Source organism: Monodon monoceros, unplaced genomic scaffold (assembly GCF_005190385.1).
Source record: "Monodon monoceros isolate NGI ecotype Baffin Bay Population unplaced genomic scaffold, NGI_Narwhal_1 Super_Scaffold_9, whole genome shotgun sequence".
In the NCBI taxonomy this organism is placed as follows: domain Eukaryota; kingdom Metazoa; phylum Chordata; class Mammalia; order Artiodactyla; family Monodontidae; genus Monodon; species Monodon monoceros.
In genome coordinates, this window is record NW_021703786.1 from 50632883 (window position 1) to 50654172 (window position 21290).

Below are 21290 nucleotides of genomic sequence, written 5' to 3' on the forward strand. Positions count from 1 at the left end.
TTCTCAGATCCATATTAATTTTTACATTGAGTCAGGACTCTTTCCAGGCACCTGTTTGGAGAGAGGCTCTGACTGTTTCATTACTGCCCTCATCTTGTGAATCTCAACACTTCCCCTCAAAGCCCACTTTTGGGTCTAAATAGAGAATCTCAGTGACTGGTTTCTTCATTTACTCCATTTTAGATATGGAGGTCGCAGAGTTTTCCCATTTTTTCCCTTAACTGCCATACGTGTGCTCTTTGCCTCACCTCTGCCCAATTTTCTGTTGTTGTCTGAATGCATTGTTAACTTGTATTCCTGATTTCTGCTTGGACTCCTAGGGCCCTGTAGGGAAGGGCCCTGGCTGTGGTTTCTGGGCTGCTGGCTGGCGAGTCTGGCTGTTTTTCATGCGTGGCATCACCCCTTTGCTGGAGCGATGGCTGGGTAACCTCCTGGCCCGGCAGTTTGAAGGTAAGTGGTTTTCTCTGTGTCCAGCTTCTCCCATTATCACTTCAAGGGTAGATCACGTGTGTTCCTGTACTGCCCCTTGTCCTTGTTCGAGATTGAGAATCCCTTCCTGTTGGATTGCCTCTAAGACCCAGTCTCCAATGAGTCTGACCTCGTATTCTGGGTCTTGGGCTTCGCTTTGGGGCCTTGAGGCTATCGAGCATTTACAGGGCGGAAATTCCTCAGAAGCGTAGTTCTGAATATCTGACGTATCTTGTCTTGCATGTGCTGGGCTTTGTTTATACTTACTGATTTCATTATAACCATGGTAAGCGACGGCATGCAGGTAGAGACGCTTATTAGGAGCAACAAATCTTGCTTTTACTCACTTTCACTTCTAGGCCGACACTCAAAGGGGGTGGCAAAGACCGTAACAAAGCAGCGAGTGGAGTCACATTTTGACCTTGAGCTTCGGGCAGCTGTGATGCATGACATTCTGGACATGATGCCTGAGGGGATCAAACAGAACAAGGCCCGGACAATCCTGCAACACCTCAGTGAAGCCTGGCGCTGCTGGAAGGCCAATATTCCCTGGAAGGTGGGCATCTCCCCAGCTCCGAGGAGGCATAGACATCATCTCCCTGTGCTCAGGATTACCACTTCTGGAATGTCTTAGGGGGGCATGTGGCTCCCATCACTTTTTCATTGTGCCTTTTGCACTTTTAGGTCCCTGGTTTGCCAACACCTATAGAGAATATGATCCTTCGATACGTGAAGGCCAAGGCTGACTGGTGGACCAACACTGCGCACTACAACCGAGAACGGATCCGCCGTGGGGCCACTGTAGACAAGACTGTTTGCAAAAAGAACCTGGGACGCCTCACTCGGCTCTACCTGAAGGCAGAACAAGAGCGGCAGCACAACTACCTAAAGGTTGGGCAGAGTAGGCTGGGCTTGGTGTGTGGGGGTGGGCAGGAGGGTGGACTGTGAAGTTGGGACCATACCTTGCCCTGGTGGGATTGGGCTATGGTGGGAAGCTAATTCTCATGTCCACTTTGCAGGACGGGCCTTACATCACAGCAGAAGAAGCGGTGGCAGTGTATACCACCACTGTGCATTGGCTGGAAAGCCGTAGGTTCTCACCCATCCCATTCCCCCCACTCTCCTACAAGCATGACACCAAGTTGCTCATCTTGGCCTTGGAGCGGCTCAAGGAAGCTTACAGGTGAGGAGTAGAGTAGACAGGCTCCTGTGGGGAGGTCACGGGGGAAGAATGGCATCATCGTCAGAGTCCAAAGAAAGAAGGCCTTCTGGGGATGGCTTCCTCTTGGTTTTCCCTTTCACCTTTACTCTTGCCTTGTTAGTGTGAAGTCTCGGTTAAACCAGTCGCAGAGGGAGGAGCTAGGTCTGATCGAGCAAGCCTATGACAACCCCCACGAGGCATTGTCCCGCATCAAGCGTCACCTCCTCACACAGAGAGCCTTTAAAGAAGTGAGTCAGATACCCTCCACGTTTTCCTTTGGCTTTGTGATTCATTCATGGCACCCAGGGTGGCAGGTTGCCTCAGATGATTGGTGGGTTGGTGTGAGCCAGCTTCCTTGTCCCACAGGTGGGCATTGAGTTCATGGATCTCTATAGCCACCTGGTGCCAGTGTATGATGTGGAGCCACTGGAGAAGATAACAGATGCCTACCTGGACCAGTACCTGTGGTATGAAGCTGACAAGCGCCGCCTTTTCCCACCCTGGATCAAGCCTGCTGACACAGAACCACCTCCTCTGCTTGTTTACAAGTGGTGCCAAGGTAAAACTTTTCTGGGATTCCCCTTGAGGAAGGGAGATGAATTAAGTTCTGTGTGAAATTTCTCATCCAGTCAGCATAATTAGTTTACCGTCTTGGTGCATGGTACCCAGGAAACGGTGTTGAGGTTATGTTGAGCACAGCTGACTCTCCTAGCAATACAGATGAATGAATAGAGTGGATGTGTGATCGGGTTATGAATGTGATAGCTCCTGTAGGCACTAGTTCTGAAACGGAATTTCTAACCTGCTGGAGACCTGTGTTTCCTACTCCTCAGGCATCAATAACCTGCAGGACGTGTGGGAGACAAGTGAGGGCGAGTGCAACGTCATGCTGGAGTCCCGCTTTGAGAAGATGTATGAGAAGATAGATTTGACCCTGCTTAATCGGCTGCTGCGCCTCATCGTGGACCACAACATAGCCGACTACATGACAGCCAAGAACAACGTCGTCATCAACTACAAGGTGTGTCTTAGGGGCAGGGCGGCAAGGAATTGGGGGAGGGGTGGTTGTCTGGCCCACTGAGTTGGGATTTGCTGTGGGGAGGGCAAAAGAGGATGGGCCCCGAGAAGCCTGGGACTTGGCCATGGTCAAGAGTTGTCTTTCTTTCTAGGACATGAACCATACAAATTCGTATGGCATCATTAGAGGCCTGCAGTTTGCCTCATTCATCGTACAGTACTATGGCTTGGTTATGGATTTGCTTGTGTTGGGATTGCACCGGGCCAGTGAGATGGCTGGTCCCCCTCAGATGCCAAACGATTTTCTCAGTTTCCAAGACATAGCCACTGAGGCTGCCCACCCCATCCGTCTTTTCTGCAGATACATCGATCGCATCCATATTTTTTTCAGGTGAGGGCTTGCATGGATTGTTATCCTTGCAGGGTGTTGAGGTACATGCCCAGCTTCTGGAAGCAGCTCTTGTACCTTAGTTGACTTGCTGCTGGGTTGGGGCTCTAAAATGGGATGAAGTCCTGTGAGTAGGGTGCAGGTTGGGGGTGGCCCCCGTCTGTGGAGCTGTAGGCCTCATGAGGTCGCAGTGTGCTTGGCCCTCAGCGTCGCACCTTGTCTGGTGTAGGTTCACAGCAGATGAGGCTCGGGACCTGATCCAGCGTTACCTGACCGAGCACCCTGACCCCAACAATGAAAACATCGTTGGCTATAATAACAAGAAATGTTGGCCCCGAGACGCCCGCATGCGCCTCATGAAGCATGATGTCAACTTGTGAGTCTCAATTGGGGCCGTGGGAGCTGGAATCAACCTGAGGGACCCAGAGGACAATTAGAGGGAATTTATAAGGTGGTGTCCTGGGTGGGAGGGTGTACTCTGTTGGGATATCATCAGTCTGGCCTTTGAAGGGAAGTTCCTTCTAGGAGACTGATGTGACCCTATGTTCTCTGTGGGCAGGGGTCGGGCAGTGTTCTGGGACATCAAGAACCGTCTGCCACGCTCAGTGACTACAGTTCAGTGGGAGAACAGCTTCGTGTCCGTGTACAGTAAGGACAACCCCAACCTGCTGTTCAACATGTGTGGTTTTGAGTGCCGCATCCTGCCTAAATGCCGCACCAGCTATGAGGAGTTCACCCACAAGGATGGGGTCTGGAACCTACAGAATGAGGTACAGCCTGGAGCGGGACCAGGGGGTAGTAGGAGTAGCATTACCATGCCTGTACATCCTGCGTAGGTGGGGTGAGGTGTACTGCACACCTTTTCATTGTCAGTCGGTTGAGCTCTGTTGGGAGGGTAGGGCTCAGTGGTGGTTCTTGTTCCTGTGGCAGTTCCAGAGATAGTTAACCTTGACCTTATGGTTTAGGTTACTAAGGAGCGAACAGCTCAGTGTTTCCTGCGTGTGGATGATGAGTCAATGCAGCGCTTCCACAACCGTGTGCGTCAAATTCTGATGGCCTCTGGCTCCACCACCTTCACCAAGGTACATACAGCAGTAGTGTCCTTTGTCTGTCTCACATCCCTTTCAGCTCTTCCCTCCTTTGCTCTCCTTTTTTCCCTACTGTGTCCAGTGTACTAGTCTCCATGCTTTATGGTACAGCCGCTTAGAGTGTCACATCACCTCACAGTTGTTTCCTGAGAATTCCCTGTAGGAAATCTATAGCCTACTTCTGTGTAGTTGTGATGATTCTAAGCTAAGGTCAGGGTAGAAATTGGATTTTTAAATTTGAACAAAAAGCACCATATTTGCATTGTCCCCAGACTTGTTTTCCAGGTCATACAGTTCATCTTTTGACCCGTAACATAATGTGCATGTTAAGAAGCAAGTATAATGAGCTGTATCTCAGTGTCTATGTCCCCTTCACTTGTTTCCAAAGGCCCAGCCGAAGGCAGCTGGAATTGAAAAAGAGTAATCTGAGGATTTGTTAACTGTGTGTGCTTAAGTTTCTGCAAGGTTTAAAAAGTCACCTTGCTCTTTTCTGCTGCCTTCCCGTTCCACTAATGGTGCACATGGATGTCGTGGCTAATACTCTCAAGGGCATCAATAATGCCAAAAAGAGAGGGAAGTGCTAGGTTGTTATTAGGTTGTGTTCCAAAGTCACTGTCCAGTTTCTAACTGTAATAATGAGGCAGGGTTACACTGGTGAATTTGAAATCATTGATGATCACAGAGCGGGCAAAACTGTGAATTTCACAGGCAAGTTAAACAAGTGATGTGATCAGCCCCAGATTTGCTGTGCAACTCAAAGATCTGGAAAAATAGCAGAATATTCTGCTCTTGCTCCATCAGTGTGGTTTCATTGTACTGACAACTCAGCTGGCATTGTGGACCACAAAGAAGCAAGACATAAAAACACACAGGGAGTATTCATTTTCTAGGAACGTTATATATACATAGAAATAAAATGCCTCAGTGGATTAAAAAAAAATCGCGTCATCCTGGTTTCTCTTAGAATAACTCTTAGTTGTAACATTTTCTCTCCTTCTGGCCTTCATATCCCTTTAAATATGCAGCATATAAAGAAGGTTTCCAATTTTTTAGTAATGGTTCTGTTAAGGATACTATATTTTGCGGTACGCGGGCCTGTCACTGTTGTGGCTTCTCCCGTTGCAGAGCACAGGCTCTGGACGCACAGGCTCAGCGGCCATGGCTCATGGGCCCAGCTGCTCCGCGGCATGTGGAATCTTCCCGGACCGGGGCACGAACCCGTGTCCCCCTGCATCGGCAGGCGGACTCTCAACCACTGCGCCACCAGGGAAGCCCAAGGACACATTTTTTTTTATCTTAATATTCCTTACCTAAAGTCCCTCATGATACTTTTTTTTTTTCTTTTGAGTATAGTTCAGGGAAAAAGTGTTTTGTCTTTTTAGGTTGGTTTATATCGTCCAAGAGTCAGATAACAGGAATTGTGTAACTCATTCATTCCATTTGTGTTTGTTGATAGCCACTGTGTTCAAGGCGTTACACACACACTACATGTGACATACAGTCTCTGCCTTCCAAGAGCTCACTACCTAGTTGGAGAGACAATGCATAGTCAAGAGAACTACAGTACAATGTGTTTATAGAGCTCTAGTGTTACTTGGGAATCTATGAGAATCCTCAGGTTCATGACTGTAGCCCAGTCTGGGAGAGGAAGAGAGAAAGACTTCCTGAAAGAAATAACATGTGAGAGGCAGGTGAGGGAGAGCATTCTTTCAGCCAGAGGTATGAAGAGGTAGCCAGCGTGGTACATGTGAGGCCATAAAAAGTTCGGGTTTACAACAGTAAAACTGTGGAGGAGATGGAGGCTGGATAGGTAAGCAGAGCTAGATCATGGAGGGCATCACCTGCCTTGTTAAGAATCCCATAAGAGTCCCAGGGGACTTACCTGGCAGTCCAGTGGTTAAGACTCTGGGCTCCCAATTCAGGGGACACAGGTTTGATCCCTGGTTGGGGAACTAAGATCCCGCGTACCGCATGGCGCGGCCAAAAATAAAATTCCATAAGGGTCTTGAGCATGGGAGTGACTTTTTCAGATTTCTGTTCCGTGTTAGGTGGTTCACTCATGCAGCTGTGGGGAAGATGGATTCAGAAGAGGAGGAGGAAAGATGAGGTTTGGGGACTACTGCTGAAGTCCAGATAGAGATGATGAGAACCGTGAACGTATGCAGAGGGGAACAGATTGGATAAATAGTAGGTACAGTCAGCAGAGCTTTATTTTGGTGAAATGCCAGAGGGAAAGGAAGTCAAAATAACATTCAGTTTTTGGCATGGGTGGCTAGGTGAATGTTGGTGCCATCAACTGGAAGACTACAGAAAGAAGAGCAGGTTTAGGAGAGACGATAAATGAACTTAGTTTAGGATATTAAAAGTTTGACGTTCCTGAGAACATCCAGATAGAGGTTCCAGCAGACACTTATATCTTATTTCTTCAGTTCCGAAATACATGTATGTGTGTGTGTATTTAGTGGTACCTCTTAGATTTGATGAAAAGCATTATGAGTTTGAAGCTCCAGGGAGAGAAACGAGGTGAGAAAGTAAGAGTGACTAGGGGCAACTTAGAGGTTCCTATAGGATGTCCAAGTGGAGATAACTGGAATCTGAAGCTTGGGGAAGATGTCTGGGTTGCGAATATAGATTTAGGAGTCTGTCAATATAAAGGAGATGGTTGAAAACTCAAGAGTGAGCAAGATTATCTGGGGAAATTGTAAGGAGCGAGAGGAGCAGAGGGGTGAGTTTGGAACCATAGGGAACACTGAGCAGCATGGCCAGACTGGGAGAGCGCCGGGCCATGGATGCCAAGCCTGTCAGGAATTGGGATGGGCACTTAACAGTGTCAGTTGCCTAAGTGTGTTTCAGTCAGATAAGGCCCGAAGTATCCATTGGATTTGGCAGTCAGGATGTCATGGATGACCTTAGCAAGAGCTGTTTCAGGAATATGGGGATAAATGCCAGATTGCAGTGGGTGAGGCTTTATGGGAAGTGAGGGAGTGGAGATGGCAAGGACTGTCAGTTTGCCAGAGCAAGAGGAGGAGGAGGAGGGACATTAAACGCCACCTAGAGGGAGATAGAAGTCAAGGCAGGTATTTTAAAATGGGAGTGATGGGAGTATGTGTACAGTAAGGAGCCAGTAGCAGTTCAGAGTGCAGCAGAGAATCCTGGTAGGTGATGGAACGGTGTCTGCTCCGCAGGGATAGAGTAAAGGGAAAACAGAGGGAAGCATCCTCTGAACCTAGTAGAAAGAGGTCTGCATAGTTGTGAATATAGATAAGTTTAGTGGGAAGTTATAACAAACCTTGCATTTTTCAGCTTCACCTGGGCTGGAGTGAGGGGCAGGGGGTGCTGGACTTGAGCACAGTGGTGAGGGTGGGATTCGATTGTTGAAGAAACTGCACTGAGGGTTTTAAGAGAGTGAAGACAACTGTGAGTGAGTGTGGGCTCTTCCCAGAACTTCTCAGCTTCTCAAGCTCTCAGCAACGGGCTGGAGAAGGTGGAGAGGTTGTAGTGCTGATCTAGGACTAGGGTTTTGCCAGAGGGCTGTTGTGGAGTGGTAAGGGGTTGGATGCAGGGGAATCAAGGGTGCTGGCCCCTACTGGAATCCTGGATATTGGGAGGGAGAGAAGGAAGAGACCAGAAGAGGCCAGTGGCCTTGGGAAAAAATACAGGGATCAAAGGAATATATGTGTGAGAGGTAAGAGCCTGAGTAAAGGAGGACTGTCAGAGGTCAGGTAGGCAGTTTAATATAGTCCTTAGAATAATGGGTTCTGGAGTCAGACTAGGTTTAGTCATAGCTCTACCACATTACTCTTGGGATCTGGGTTAAGTCACTCACTCACTCTGGGCCTTAGTTCCCTCATCCATAAAATGGGGGTACTGATATGCTAGCTAGCTCAGAGAGCTTTTGCGAGAAATGATGCTTATAATAAGCTATATTACTCAACAGATTTTGTAATAAATGTTTGCTGTCATTGATTAGAGGCATCTCAGAGATTATGATCAGATAGTACAGTATTGGAATTTGTTTCCTGAGGTGTGTTAAGGTAAAGCAGTTCTTGTAATAAAATTTCTTGGTCCTCCAAGGTTGATAATAGAAGGGAAATCTCCAGTAGGGCTAGAGGTGGCTGGACCTTATGGCGCTATTCTTGTCCTTACCCCCAGACTCACTTGTAGTTATTACTGATGGGGGCACTTTAGGTGCTACCCCCATTCTTGCTTTATGTACATGCAGTGCAGTAGCCCAGGCTTCGAGCCAGGACTCCTTCAGTCCTAGTAGTAGCTATGAAATAAGACTGGAACATTTAAACAAGACTTTGATATGGGCCAGGAATAACAGAAGGAAAATAGAAATGCACCACATTAGATCATATGACTTACAAGGTGCAGCCTACTTAGCTTTAGCTTATGAAGGACCATAAGGCCACCTTCCTGCTGAGTTCCCTGTCTTCCCACAAACAGCATTCTCTCTGTCCTTCACCAGGGAATCCCTTTAAGCATGTGTAGATGACTTAAAGTCTAAAGCCAAGAGGAAAAGAACATCTTTGCCTGGCAGTAGATGTATTTCTCTGTTCTTGTTTTGTTTTGACTTTTATTTTACATTATGTATTTTTTGAAAACTGTTTTTTTAGAGCACTTTTAGATTTATAATAAAATTGAGAGGAAGGCACAGAGATTTCCCATTAACCCCTGCCCCCACATGTGCAGAGCCTCCTCCATTATCAACATTACTCACCAGAGTGGTACATTTTTTTTTTTACCAAGGATGAGCCTACGTCGACACATCATAACCACCCAAAGTCCTTAGTTTACCTTAGGGTTCACTCTTGGTGGTATATATTCTGTGGGTTTGGGCAGATGTATAAGAACACATATCCATCATTAAAATATCATAGAGAGTATTTTTGCTGCCCTAAAAGTCCTCTGTTCTCTGCCTGTTCATCTCCCCTGTCCCAGCTATGTGTTTAGTTTTAGATGGAAAAAATTTGTTGTCTAATGTACCATGGTTCAAAAGGACACAGTAAAAGTTCCCATTAATTTTTTACCAGTTACGTTTTCACTTACAGTAAAAAGAAATTAAATACTAACAGAACCCAGAAAACACCCAGAATCCCATCATCCTACATCAGTTTTATTTTCCACATTCCCATCCAAGTTGGTCATGTGCCATGATGGACAGGTTATGTGAATTGAATTTGTTTTTTTTATGAAGACTTAGTACGTGTGAAGTTCTTACCATGGTACCTAGTACATGGAATCACTCAGTGTTATTCTCTTTCTTGCCTCCCCTCATCCCCAGGAACTTCTGCTATTCTTAAAGGAATGTGATAACTCCTTGGGAATTCATACTTACTCCCTAATGGGAATAAAGCACCGGTAACTGCAGCAGAACTGGAGTGTTCTGTGATACAAACCATGCAGCTTGTGATTCAAAGGACCAGATACAGTCAGAGAACTTACTAAGACTCGGAGTTGTCTTACTGAAGTCTATTTGCTTTATTCCCAGATCTAGCCCATTCTGGTCCCCAGCTCTCCGCTCTCGTTGCTATAGGTCTGTTGCCTTGGTTGTCTCATCCTGAGCACAAGCTAGATGCTCAGTTTCGCTTTTGTGATTTGATTCAGGCTGTTACCTCATCCAGGAGTCACTTCATCCTGCCTGTCTGAATACTATTTGCTCAAGGCTAATTCCTGTGATAACTCCAGCCAGTGTGAGCTTTCACTTCAAGAATTGCCTAGCAAAAGTATTCCTTACCTTAAAGTGTTGATTATATCGTTTGGTATTTTGTGGTTGCTCTCTTTTTCAAAGATTGATCTTTTGGTTTCACTGATTTTTTTTTTAATTTAATTAATTTATTTTTGGCTGCGTTGGGTCTTTGTTGCTGCGCGTGGGCTTTCTCTAGTTGCAGTGAATGGGGACTACTCTTCATTGCGGTGTGCGGGCTTCTCATTGCAGTGGCTTCTCTTGTTGCGGACCACGGGCTCTAGGTACGTGGGCCTCAGTAGTTGTGACGCATGGGCTTAGTTGCTCTGCGACATGTGGGATCTTCCCGGACCAGGGCTCGAACCCGTGTCCCCTGCATTGGCAGACGGATTCTCAACCGCCACCAGGGAAGCCCAGTTTCATTGATTTTTATCTTTCTCTTTTCTATTTCATTGATTCTGCTCTTTTGCTTACTTTGGGTTTAATTTGCTGTTAGTTTTCTAGTTTGTTAAGGTAAAAGGTTAGATGATGACAGTTTTGGACCTTTCATTTTAATAGAAATATTCAGTGCTGAAAAATCTCCTTTTAATAAAAGCACTGCTTTAGCTGCATCCCTCAAGTTTTTTTTTTTTTTTAATTAATTTATTATTATTTTTTTTAATTTTTGCCTGTGTTGGGTCTTCGTTGCTGCGTGCCAGCTTTTTCTAGTTGCAGCGAGTGGGGGCTACTCTTCATTGAGGTGCCCAGGTTTCTCATTGCGGTGGCTTCTCTTGTTGTGGAGCACAGGATCTAGGCACGCGAGCTTCAGTAGTTGTGGTACGGGGGTTCAGTAGTTGTGGCTCGTGGGTTCCGGAGCGCAGCCTCAGTAGTTGTGGCACAGGGGCTTAGTTGCTCCGTGGCATGTGGGATATTCCTGGACCAGGGCTCAAACCCATGTCCCCTGCATTGGCAGGTGGATACTTAACCACTGTGCCACCAGGGAAGCCCTGTATCCCTCAAATTTTGATAGGTTTTCATTCAGTTAAAAATGTTTTCTAATTTCCCTTGTGAGTTCTTTTTTTGTCGTTTTGTTTTTTTTTTTTTACTCAAATTATATATGTATTTTTAAAATTTATTTATTTATTTGGCTGCATCAGGTCTTAGTTGCGGCACGCAGGGTCTTCAGTCATGGTATGCAGGATCTTTCAGTTGCAGCATGCGAACTCTTAGTTGCGGCATGAATGTGAGGTCTAGTTCCCTGACAAGGGATCAAACCCGGGCCCCCTGCACTGGGAGCGTGGAGTCCTAGCGACTGGACCACCAGGGAAGTCCCTCTCTTATGAGTTCTTATTTTGCCCATAGGTTACTTAGAAGTATGTTGTTTAATTTTCAAATATTATTTGAGGGGTTTTCCAGGTGTTTTTCTTTTATTAGTATCTAGTTTAATTCCATTATGGTCAGAAAACACTCTTTATGATCTTAGTTTTCTCAAGTGTATTTAGACTTGTTTTATGGTTTAGCATATATAGTGACTGCCTTCGCGTGTACTTGAGAAAGAATCTGTATTCTGCTTTGTTGGGTTTTACAAATGTCATTTAGGTTTAGTCAGGTGATTGTGTTGTTCAAGTCCTTCTATGTCTTTTTTTTTCTTATGTCTATTTCTATCATTTACTGAGAGAAGATTGTCGTAAGTCGTGGATTTATTTCCCTTTTCAGGTTCCTCTTTTTATTTTGGCTTTAGAGACACCATTCACTTTGTTAAAGACATCCAAGCTTATAACATAAAGACACATGACATTTTTTCAGAAATTTGTATCTTTTTTGAGCACAGAAGAATGTCTGAAGTTCAGACTGCTCTGGTAGCTTTTAAATATTTAGTCAAAGTTGGGCAAAGCATAATTGGTTTGGCTTACAGGTGGAAAACCAAGAAAGAGTCATCAGGAGATTAGCAGGCTTAGGGGAGTAGGGAGCCATCTCATTGAGACCAAAATGCAAACTGACAAACTTTTTGTCCAAGAACCTGCATATGGGTGATGACCAAGGAGTTGTGCCAGGTGGAATGCTGTATCATGTACCTGAAGAGACAGCTAGAATTAGAAATGAACTTTACAACTGATGCACACAGACATTTCAATAGATAGAAGCAACTCTGTTGACACCCCAGCAAGAAATATGTATTGTTCATACTGTTGGGCATAATTATTTAATTTTTTTTTTGAATCTTATGCTTAAACAGGTCCATGATATTTTGCTTTATATATTTTGAAGCTCTGTTATTAGGTATATATTTATTTTTTTAAAGATTTAATTTTATTTTTTGCTGCGTTGGGTTTTGTTGCTGTGCGTGGGCTTTCTCTGGTTGCAGCGAGTGGGGTTGCTCTTCGTTGCCGTGCACGGGCTTCTCCTCACAGTGGCTTCTCTTGTTGTGGAGCATGGGCTCTAGGCCTGTGGGCTTTAGTTGTGGCATGCGGGCTCAGTAATTGTGGCACACGGGCTTAGTTGCTCCATGGCACGTGGGATCTTCCCGGACCAGGGATCAAACCCGTGTCCTCTGCATTGGCAGGCAGATTCTTATCCACTGTGCCACCAGGGAAGTCCCTAAGTATGTAGTATATTTAGAATTACTATATCTTCCTAACGAATTGACTCCTTTATCATCATGAAATACTCCTCTTTATTCCTTGTAATATTCTCTGTTCTGAAGTCTACTTTGTCTGATATCAGTAGTGCCCCTCTAGCTTTGTTTTGTGTGTGCATGGATGTCTTTTTCCATCCTTAATACTTTTAATCTGTGTCGTTATAATTAAAGTTAACTTCTTATAGATTGCATTTAATTGGTTCTTGCTTTTTAAATTCAGTTTAACAATCTTTGCCTTACAAATAGTCTAAACACTCCAATTAAGTTTATATGACTGTTAATGTCGTTGAGTTTAAATCTGCCATCTCATCCTTTGCTCTTTATTCAGCTTTTTTCCTCTTTTCCTGCCTTCTTTTTAATTTATTTTTTAAACAGGAGAAAATCAAAGGAAAGTTTCATAACATATATACGTGGGAGAGACCCAGGAAAACTGAGTAACTCATTTTCCTGCCTTCTTTTGGATTGAGTGGGGTTTTGGTATGATTTTAATTTATCTCCACATTTCGCTTATTAACTACACTTCTTTGTTTTTTATTGGTTGCTCTAGGGTTTACAGTATACATCTCTGACTTACTGTGACCACTAGTCTAGTATCACGTTACATATTGTACGAGAACCTTTCAATAATGTACTTTCATTTTCCTCCTCATTTTTTGTAGTGTTTGTGTTTTTTTGTTTTTGTTTTTTTTGGCCACGCCCCACGGCATGCAGGATCTTAGTTCCCTGACCAGGGATCAAACCCGTGCCCCCTGCAATGGAAGTGAGAAGTCTTAACCACTGGATGGCCAGGGAAGTCCCTGTAGTGTTTTTGTTATATGTTTTAACTGTACCTGTATTATAAACACAGTGATACTTTGTTACTGTTTTGGCTTTAAACAGCCTTTTTATCTTTTACAGAAATTACAAAGTGAAAAAAAAATGTCTTTTACATTTTACCCACATACTTACTATTTCTGGTGTTCTCCATTACTTTATGTAGGTCCAGGTTTCCATCTGGTATTGTTTTCCTTCTGCTTAAAGAATTTCCATTAACATTTCTTGTAGTAAAGGTGTACTGGCAGTGAATACACTCTGCTTTTGTTTGTCAGAAAAAGTGTTTATTTTGCCTTCATTATTTTTTCTGCAGCTTTACAATGTTGTTAATCCCATCCGTACATTTTAAAATTTCAGATATTGTAATTTTTATCTCTAAAAGTTTCATTTGGGTCTTTAACATCTTCTGTTTCTTTCCTCATTATGTTCATGTTTTTCTTTATATACTCAAACATAATTATAAAACGTTCAATAGCTGTTGTAAGATCTTTGTCTACTAATTCCATCATCTGTTGTTTCCAGGTCTGTTTGTACTGATTGATTTTTCTTCTGTTTCTGGGTAATTTATTCCTACTTCTTTGTATGCATCCAATATTTGATTGGATGCTAGAAATTGTGTAATTTATATTGATTTATGGATTTTGTTATATTCCTCTAAAGAGTGTTGGGTTGTGTTCTGGTGTACAGTTCAGTAACTTGTGGTTTAGTTTGATCCTTTTGAGGCTTGCTTTTAATTTTAAGCTTCTTAGTTATAGTGAATCCAGAGCACCCTTTCTTCTGGGGCTAATTTATCTCCACTACTAAGTTGATAACTTTCTATGGACTATACCTAATTCCCATTTATTATGAAGTCTCTGTATGGCTGGCGGGAACACAAACTGTTGTCAACCTTATGTGAGCTGTGGGACTTGTTCAGCTTACTGATCTGGTGGTGGTTCTTTTTTTGACCTCGGAGGTTTTTTTTTTTTTTTTTTTAACATCTTTATTGGAGTATAATTGCTTTACATTGTTGTGTTAGTTGCTGCTGTATAACAAAAAAATATGAAATGCTTCACGAATTTGCGTGCTGTCCTTGCACGGGGGCCATGCTAATCGTCTCTGTATCGTTCCAGTTTTAGTATATGTGCTGCCGAAGCAAGCACGACCTCAGAGTTTTATAGCCTGCAAATGGATCCCTTCATGGGTCTTCAGAGATCTCTCTCTCTCTCTCTCTCTCTTTTTTTTTTTTTTTTGGTTGCGCTGTGCAGCTTTTGCAGTATCTCAGTTCCCTGACCAGAGATTAACTGGCGCCACAGCAGTGAAAGCCCAGAATCCTAACGACTAGGCCACCAGGGAACTTGCAGATCTCTTTCTCTTTTCTTTGAAGTATGACTGACTTACAATATTATGTTAGTTTCAGGTAAACAATATAGTGATTTGCTCTTTTTACACATTACAAAATGATCACCAGGATAAGTCTAGTTACTATCTGTCACCACACAAAATTATAATATTCCCTATACAGTACATTACATCCCCGTGACTTACTTATTTTATAACTGGAAGTTTGTACCTCTTAGTCTCCCTCAACTATTTCACTCATTCCCCCACCCTTCCAAGTATCCGTGTTGTTGCAGATGGCAAGATTTCATTCTTTTTAATGCCTGAGTAATATTGCTGTGTGTGTGTGTATACATACCACATCTCCTTTATCCATTTATCTATCAATAGACATTTAAGTTGCTTCCATATATTGGCTATTTCAAATAATGCTGCAGTGAACATGGGGATGCACATATCTTTTCGAATTAGTGTTTTTGTTTTCTTCAGATAAATACCCAGGAGTAGAATTGCTAGATTGTATGGTTGTTCTATTTTTAATTTTTTGAGGAACTTCCATACTGTTTTTTATAGTGTCTGCACCACTTTACATTCCCATCAGTAGTACGGTAGTACATGAGGGTTCCCTGTTCTCCACATCCTTGTCAACGCTTGTTACTTGTCTTTTTGAAAATAGCCATTCTGGCAAGTGTGAGGAGACATCTCGTTGTGGTTTTGATTTGCATTTCCTTTATGATTAGTGATGTTGAGCATCTTTTCACGTGTCTATTGTACATCTTTATATCTTCTCTGGAAAAATGTCTCTTCAGCTCCTCTGCCGAATAGACATTTTAAATCAGGTTTTGTTTTTTTTTTTTATGTTGAGTTGTATGAGTTCTTTGTATTGGGTTGGCCAAAAAAGTTCGTTCATAAGATGTTATGGAAAAACCTTAATGAACTTTTTGGCCAACCCAATATTTTGCGTATTAACCCCTTATCAGATATATCATTTGTAAATATCACCTCCTGTTCAGTGGGCTTTCTTTCCATTTTGTTGATAATTTCTTTTGCTGTGCAAAAGCTTTTATTTATTTATTTATTTTTGGCTGTGTTGCGTCTTCGTTGCTGCGTGAGGGCTTTCTCTAGTTACGTCCAGCGGGGGCTACTCTTCGTTGAGGTGTGCAGGCTTCTCACTGCAGTGGCTTCTCTTGTTGAGGAGCATGGGCTCTAGGTGTGCGGGCTTCAGTAGTTGTGGCTCGTAGGCTGTAGAGCACAGGCCCAGTAGTTGTGGCACACGGTCTTAGTTGCTCCGCAGCATGTGGGATCCTCCTGGACCAGGGGTCAAACCTGCGTTCCCTGCATTGACAGGCGGATTCTTAACCACTGCGCCACCAGGGAGCCCCTGTGCAAAACCTTTTTAGTTTGATATAGTCGCATTTCTTTTCTTTTTTTTTTTTTTTTTTTTTTTTGCGGTACGCGGGCCTCTCACTGTTGTGGCCTCTCCCGTTGCAGAGCGCAGGCTCCAGGCGCGCAGGCTCAGCGGCCATGGCTCACGGGCCCAGCCGCTCCGTGGCATGTGGGATCTTCCCGGACCGGGGCACAAACCCGTGTCCCCTGCATCGGCAGGTGGCCTCTCAACCACTGCGCTACCAGGGAAGCCCCGTTTGTTTTTTGTTTTGTTTTGTTTTTCTTTTTGTTTTTCTTTTTATTTATTTATTTTTTTCCCCATTTTTTAATTTTTTGTTTCCCTTGCCTGAGGAGACATATCCAAAAAAGTATTCCTAAGACTAAGGTCAAAGAGAGTACTGCCTGTGTTTTCTTCTAGGAGTTTTTGGGTTTTTTTAATAAATTTATTTTATTTTTGGCTGCGTTGGGTCTTCATTGCTGCGTGCTTTCTCTAGTTGTGAGCGGGGGCCACTCTTCGTTGCAGTGCACGGGCTTCTTGTTGCAGAGCACGGGCTCTCGGCATGCAGGCTTCAGTAGTTGTGGCTCGTGGGCTCTAGAGTGCAGGCTGAGTAGTTGTGGTGCACGGGCTTAGTTGCTCCGCGGCATGTGGGATCTTCCTGGACTGGGGCTCGAACCTGTGTTCTCTGCATTGGCAGGCAGATTCTTAACCACTGCGCCACCAGGGAGGTCCCTCTTCTAGGAGTTTTATAGTTTCAGGTCTTACATTTAAGCCTTCAATCCATTTTGCCTTTATTTTTTGTGTATGTTGTGAGAAAGTCCAGTTTGATTCTTTTGCATTAGCTGTCCGGTTTTCCCAGCACCGTGTATTGAAGCAGCTGTCTTTTCCCCAGTGTATATTCTTGCTTTCTTTGTTGTAGATTAATTGACCATAACAGCATGGGTTTATTTCTGGGCTCTCTATTCTGATCCATTGACCTATGGGTTTGTTTTTATGCCACTACTATACTGTTTGAGTACCGTAGCTTTGTAATATAGTTTGAAATCAGGAGGTGTGATACTTTCTACTTTGTTCTTTATCAGGATTGTTTTGGCTCTTCAGGGTCTTTTGTGTTTCCATACAAATATTAAAATTATTGGTTCTAGTTCTGTGAAAAATGTCTTTGCTATTTTGATAGGGATTCCATTGAATTTGTAGATGGACTTGAGGGTGTGGTCATTTTAACAATATTCTTTTTTTTTTTTTTTTAATGTACTTATTTTTTGCTGTGTTGGGTCTTTGTTGCTGCGCACGGGCTTTCTCTAGTTGCGGCGAGTGGGGGGCTGCTCTTCATTGCGGTGCATGGGCTTCTCATTGTGGTGGCTTCTCTTGTTGCAGAGCATGGGCTCTAGGCACATGGGCTTCTGTAGTTGTGGCATGTGGGCTCAGTAGTTGTGGCTCGCGGGCTTAGTTGCTCCGTGGCATGTGGGATCTTCCCAGACCAGGACTCGAAGCCATGTCTCCTGCAGTGGAAGTGTGGAGTCGACCACTGGACCGCCAGGGAAGTCCCTCACCAAGTTCTTACAGTTTTCCAAGTACAGGTCTTTTGTCTCCTTGGATTGAGTTATTCCTAGTTGTTGTTTGGTTTGGTTTGGGTTTTTTTGGTTTTTTGTTTTTTAGATTTTTTTTTTTTTCCCATGGTCGTACCGTGCAGCATGTGGGATCTTAGTTCCCCAACCGGGATTGAACCTGTGCCCCTTGCATTGGAAGCATGGAGTCTTAACCACTGGACCACCAGGGAAGTCCCTGGTTTGGTTTGGTTTTTTGATGCAATTATAAACGGGATTGTTTTCATAATTTCTCTTTCTGATAGTATTCAGAAATGCAATAGATTTCTCTATGTTAATTTTGTATCCTGCCATGTTACTGAATTCATTGATGAGTTCTGATAGTTTTTTGGTGGTGTCTTTAGGATTTTCTATGTATAATATCATGTCATCTGCAAACAGTGACAGTTTCACTTTTTTCCAATTTGGAATTTTTTTTAAAATATATTTATTTATTTATTTTTGGCTGCATTGGGTCTTCGTTGCTGCGCGTGGGCTTTCTCTGGTTGCAGCGAGCGGGGGCTACTATTTGTTGTTGTGTGAGGGCTTCTCATTGCGGTGGCTTCTCTTGTTGTGGAGCACGGGCTCTAGGCCTGCGGGCTTCAGTAGTTATGGCACGTGGGCTCTGGAGAGCGCACGCTCAATAGTTGTGGCACATGGGCTTAGTTGCTCCGCAGCATGTGGGATCTTCCCAGACCACGGCTCAAACCTGTGTCCCCTGCATTGGCAGGCAGATTCTTAACCACTGCCCCACCAAGGAAGTCCCTGGATTTCTTTAATATCTTTTTCTTGTCTGGTTGCTGTGGCTAGGACTTTCAATAATGTGTTGAATAAAAGTGGTGAGAGTGGGCATCGTTGTCTCGTTTCTGACCTTAAAGGAAATTCTTTCAGCTTTTTTTTTTTTTTTAATTTTTTGGCTGTTCCGCATGGCATGTGGGATCTTCCCTGCGCCACCAGGGAAGCCCAACTTTATGCTTTTATTGAAATGAAATTCACACTTTTAAAGTATACAATTCAGTGGTTTTCATTATATGCATAAAATTGTGCAGCCATAACCACTAATTCCAGAACATTTTCATCACCCCACAAAGAAACCCTATACCCATTAGCAGTCACTCACTCCCCATGTCCCTCCCTGCCCCAGTCCTCTGGCCACCCCTAATCTACCTCCTGTCTGTATGGATTTGTTTCTTCTGGACATTTCATATAAATGGATCATGTATGTGACCTTTTTTGTCTGGTTTCTTTCACTTAGTATAATGTTTACAAGGTTTATCCATGTTGTAGCATACATCAGTATTTCAGTCTTTTTCATGGCTAAATAATATTCCATAATATGGCCGTATACCATTTTGTTTATTTGTCAGTTGATGGATATTTGTTTTTTTTCTACTTTTTGGCTATTACAAATAATGCTTTTGTGAACATTTGTGTACGTACTTTTGTGTGGACATATGTTTTTATTTCTCTTGGGTATATACCTAGGAGTAGAATTGTTGGGTCATATGGTAACTCTCTTTAACCTTTTGAGGAGCTGCCAGGCTGTTTCAATGTGGCTGCACTATTTCGTATTCCTACCAGCAGTATATGAGAGTTCCGTTTTCTCCACATCCTTGTAACTATCTTATAGCCATTGCAGTGGGTGTTAAGTAGTATCTCATAGTGATTTTGATTTATACACACTTCCCTAATGACATTGAGCTCAAATCTTTCTTGAGAACTAGGGAGAATATAACTAATTGTATCTGGTGGTTCCTAGCCACACACCCTGTCCCTGCAATGACTTATCTATAATTTACTTCTTTTTCACTATCTTCAGATTGTGAATAAGTGGAACACAGCTCTTATTGGCCTTATGACATACTTTCGGGAGGCTGTGGTGAACACCCAGGAGCTCCTGGACTTGCTGGTGAAGTGTGAGAACAAGATCCAGACACGAATCAAGATTGGCCTCAACTCCAAGATGCCGAGTCGCTTCCCCCCTGTCGTGTTCTACACCCCTAAGGAGTTGGGTGGACTTGGCATGCTCTCAATGGGCCATGTGCTCATCCCCCAATCTGACCTCAGGTAGGACTTGGCTGAAAATCTTGCTAGACCCTGAGGGAAGGAGATGTTTCTTTATTTTCAGTTTTTATTTTTTCTCTAATCTTGGTTGTGTCCCCAAACAGGTGGTCCAAGCAGACAGATGTAGGTATCACACACTTTCGTTCAGGAATGAGCCATGAAGAAGACCAGCTGATTCCCAACTTGTATCGCTACATACAGCCCTGGGAGAGTGAGTTCATTGATTCTCAGCGGGTCTGGGCTGAGTATGCACTCAAGAGACAAGAGGCCATTGCGCAGAACAGGTGGGCATCCAGGAGGGCATAGCAGTCCTTTTGAGTGGTGTGACCTTTGAGTCCTGCCTGGAGGTCAGGAGTAGAGTATTTTTATGGAGTCAAGGAAGTAGGTTGTATGTCTGACCCTGTTTATCCTTGGCCAGGGAGGAATGCTGAACTCTTCATATGAGTATTTGTTTTAACTTTGATCTTTTTTCCTTGGCAGACGACTGACCCTAGAAGATCTAGAGGATTCATGGGATCGTGGCATTCCTCGAATCAACACCCTCTTCCAGAAGGACCGGCACACACTGGCTTATGATAAGGGTTGGCGTGTCAGAACTGACTTTAAGCAGTACCAGGTACGTGGAGGGGATAGTGGAGAGATTTTCCCTGAATTAGGAGAGTCTGTGGCCATGCTGGGAACCTGGAGCAGTGGGCACCCAGAAGCTTCACCGTACCTACCTTGCCATCTAGGTTTTGAAGCAGAACCCTTTTTGGTGGACACACCAGCGGCATGATGGAAAGCTCTGGAACCTGAACAACTACCGTACAGACATGATCCAGGCCCTGGGTGGTGTGGAAGGCATTCTGGAACACACTCTCTTCAAGGGCACTTACTTCCCTACCTGGGAGGGGCTTTTCTGGTGAGGATTCTGTTCTCCCCTTACAGTGACCTCTCACATGTCACAGCCCTCTGAGCTCATCCCTCATATGCTTTTGTGCTCTACTGCGGTGTTCCCACACAGCCACCCCAGGAGGTCAGCAGTGCTCTGGGGGATGGCAGGACGTCACTTTACCTGGTCTCTTCTGCTTCCCAGGGAGAAGGCCAGTGGTTTTGAGGAGTCTATGAAGTGGAAGAAACTAACCAATGCTCAGCGATCAGGATTGAACCAGATTCCCAATCGTAGATTCACCCTTTGGTGGTCCCCAACCATCAACCGAGCCAATGTGAGTGTGATTGATAGACATGGGAGATGGGAAGCTAAAAACAAGAGTTTCTACTTCCTTAATTATGTCCTGAGAACCTCTCGGTCTCTAGTGTCACTCTCTTTTTCCTGTCAGGTATACGTAGGCTTTCAGGTGCAGCTGGACCTGACGGGTATCTTCATGCACGGCAAGATCCCCACACTGAAGATCTCTCTCATCCAGATCTTCCGAGCTCACTTGTGGCAGAAGATCCACGAGAGCATCGTTATGGACTTGTGTCAGGTGGGCTAGAGTTGAGGGGAGAGGATGCCACAAAAAGGTCAGCTCTCTCTTTTGGGTATGGGAAATCCACCCTCAGAGCTCCAAGGATGAGACTTCTGTTGTGGTCCCAGGTGCCACATTATCTTAAGTTCTATAAGCCCTCATTCTAAGTGGGCTTCCATAACCAGTCATAACCTTTCCACCTTTGCC

At 44.1% G+C, this 21290-nt stretch overlaps 1 protein-coding gene and 1 non-coding gene across 2 annotated transcripts in view; one reads left to right on the forward strand and one right to left on the reverse strand.

Moving 5' to 3' along the window:
• The window catches only part of PRPF8 (pre-mRNA processing factor 8), a 36631-nt gene that overhangs the window by 7797 nt on the left and 7544 nt on the right, over positions 1 to 21290 (forward strand). The window contains exons 14-30 of the mRNA XM_029211098.1: positions 321 to 450; positions 828 to 1024; positions 1153 to 1359; positions 1488 to 1651; positions 1791 to 1917; positions 2036 to 2228; positions 2503 to 2690; positions 2839 to 3077; positions 3304 to 3450; positions 3634 to 3844; positions 4040 to 4156; positions 19391 to 19638; positions 19740 to 19919; positions 20116 to 20251; positions 20367 to 20536; positions 20711 to 20840; positions 20955 to 21101. Of these exons, the coding sequence (XP_029066931.1) occupies positions 321 to 450; positions 828 to 1024; positions 1153 to 1359; positions 1488 to 1651; positions 1791 to 1917; positions 2036 to 2228; positions 2503 to 2690; positions 2839 to 3077; positions 3304 to 3450; positions 3634 to 3844; positions 4040 to 4156; positions 19391 to 19638; positions 19740 to 19919; positions 20116 to 20251; positions 20367 to 20536; positions 20711 to 20840; positions 20955 to 21101 (2931 nt within the window). The remainder of the gene's footprint in view (positions 1 to 320; positions 451 to 827; positions 1025 to 1152; positions 1360 to 1487; positions 1652 to 1790; positions 1918 to 2035; positions 2229 to 2502; positions 2691 to 2838; positions 3078 to 3303; positions 3451 to 3633; positions 3845 to 4039; positions 4157 to 19390; positions 19639 to 19739; positions 19920 to 20115; positions 20252 to 20366; positions 20537 to 20710; positions 20841 to 20954; positions 21102 to 21290) is intronic.
• On the reverse strand, positions 14317 to 14423 carry LOC114889866. The gene has a single exon (XR_003792160.1). It is a non-coding gene; the product is annotated as a U6 spliceosomal RNA (small nuclear RNA).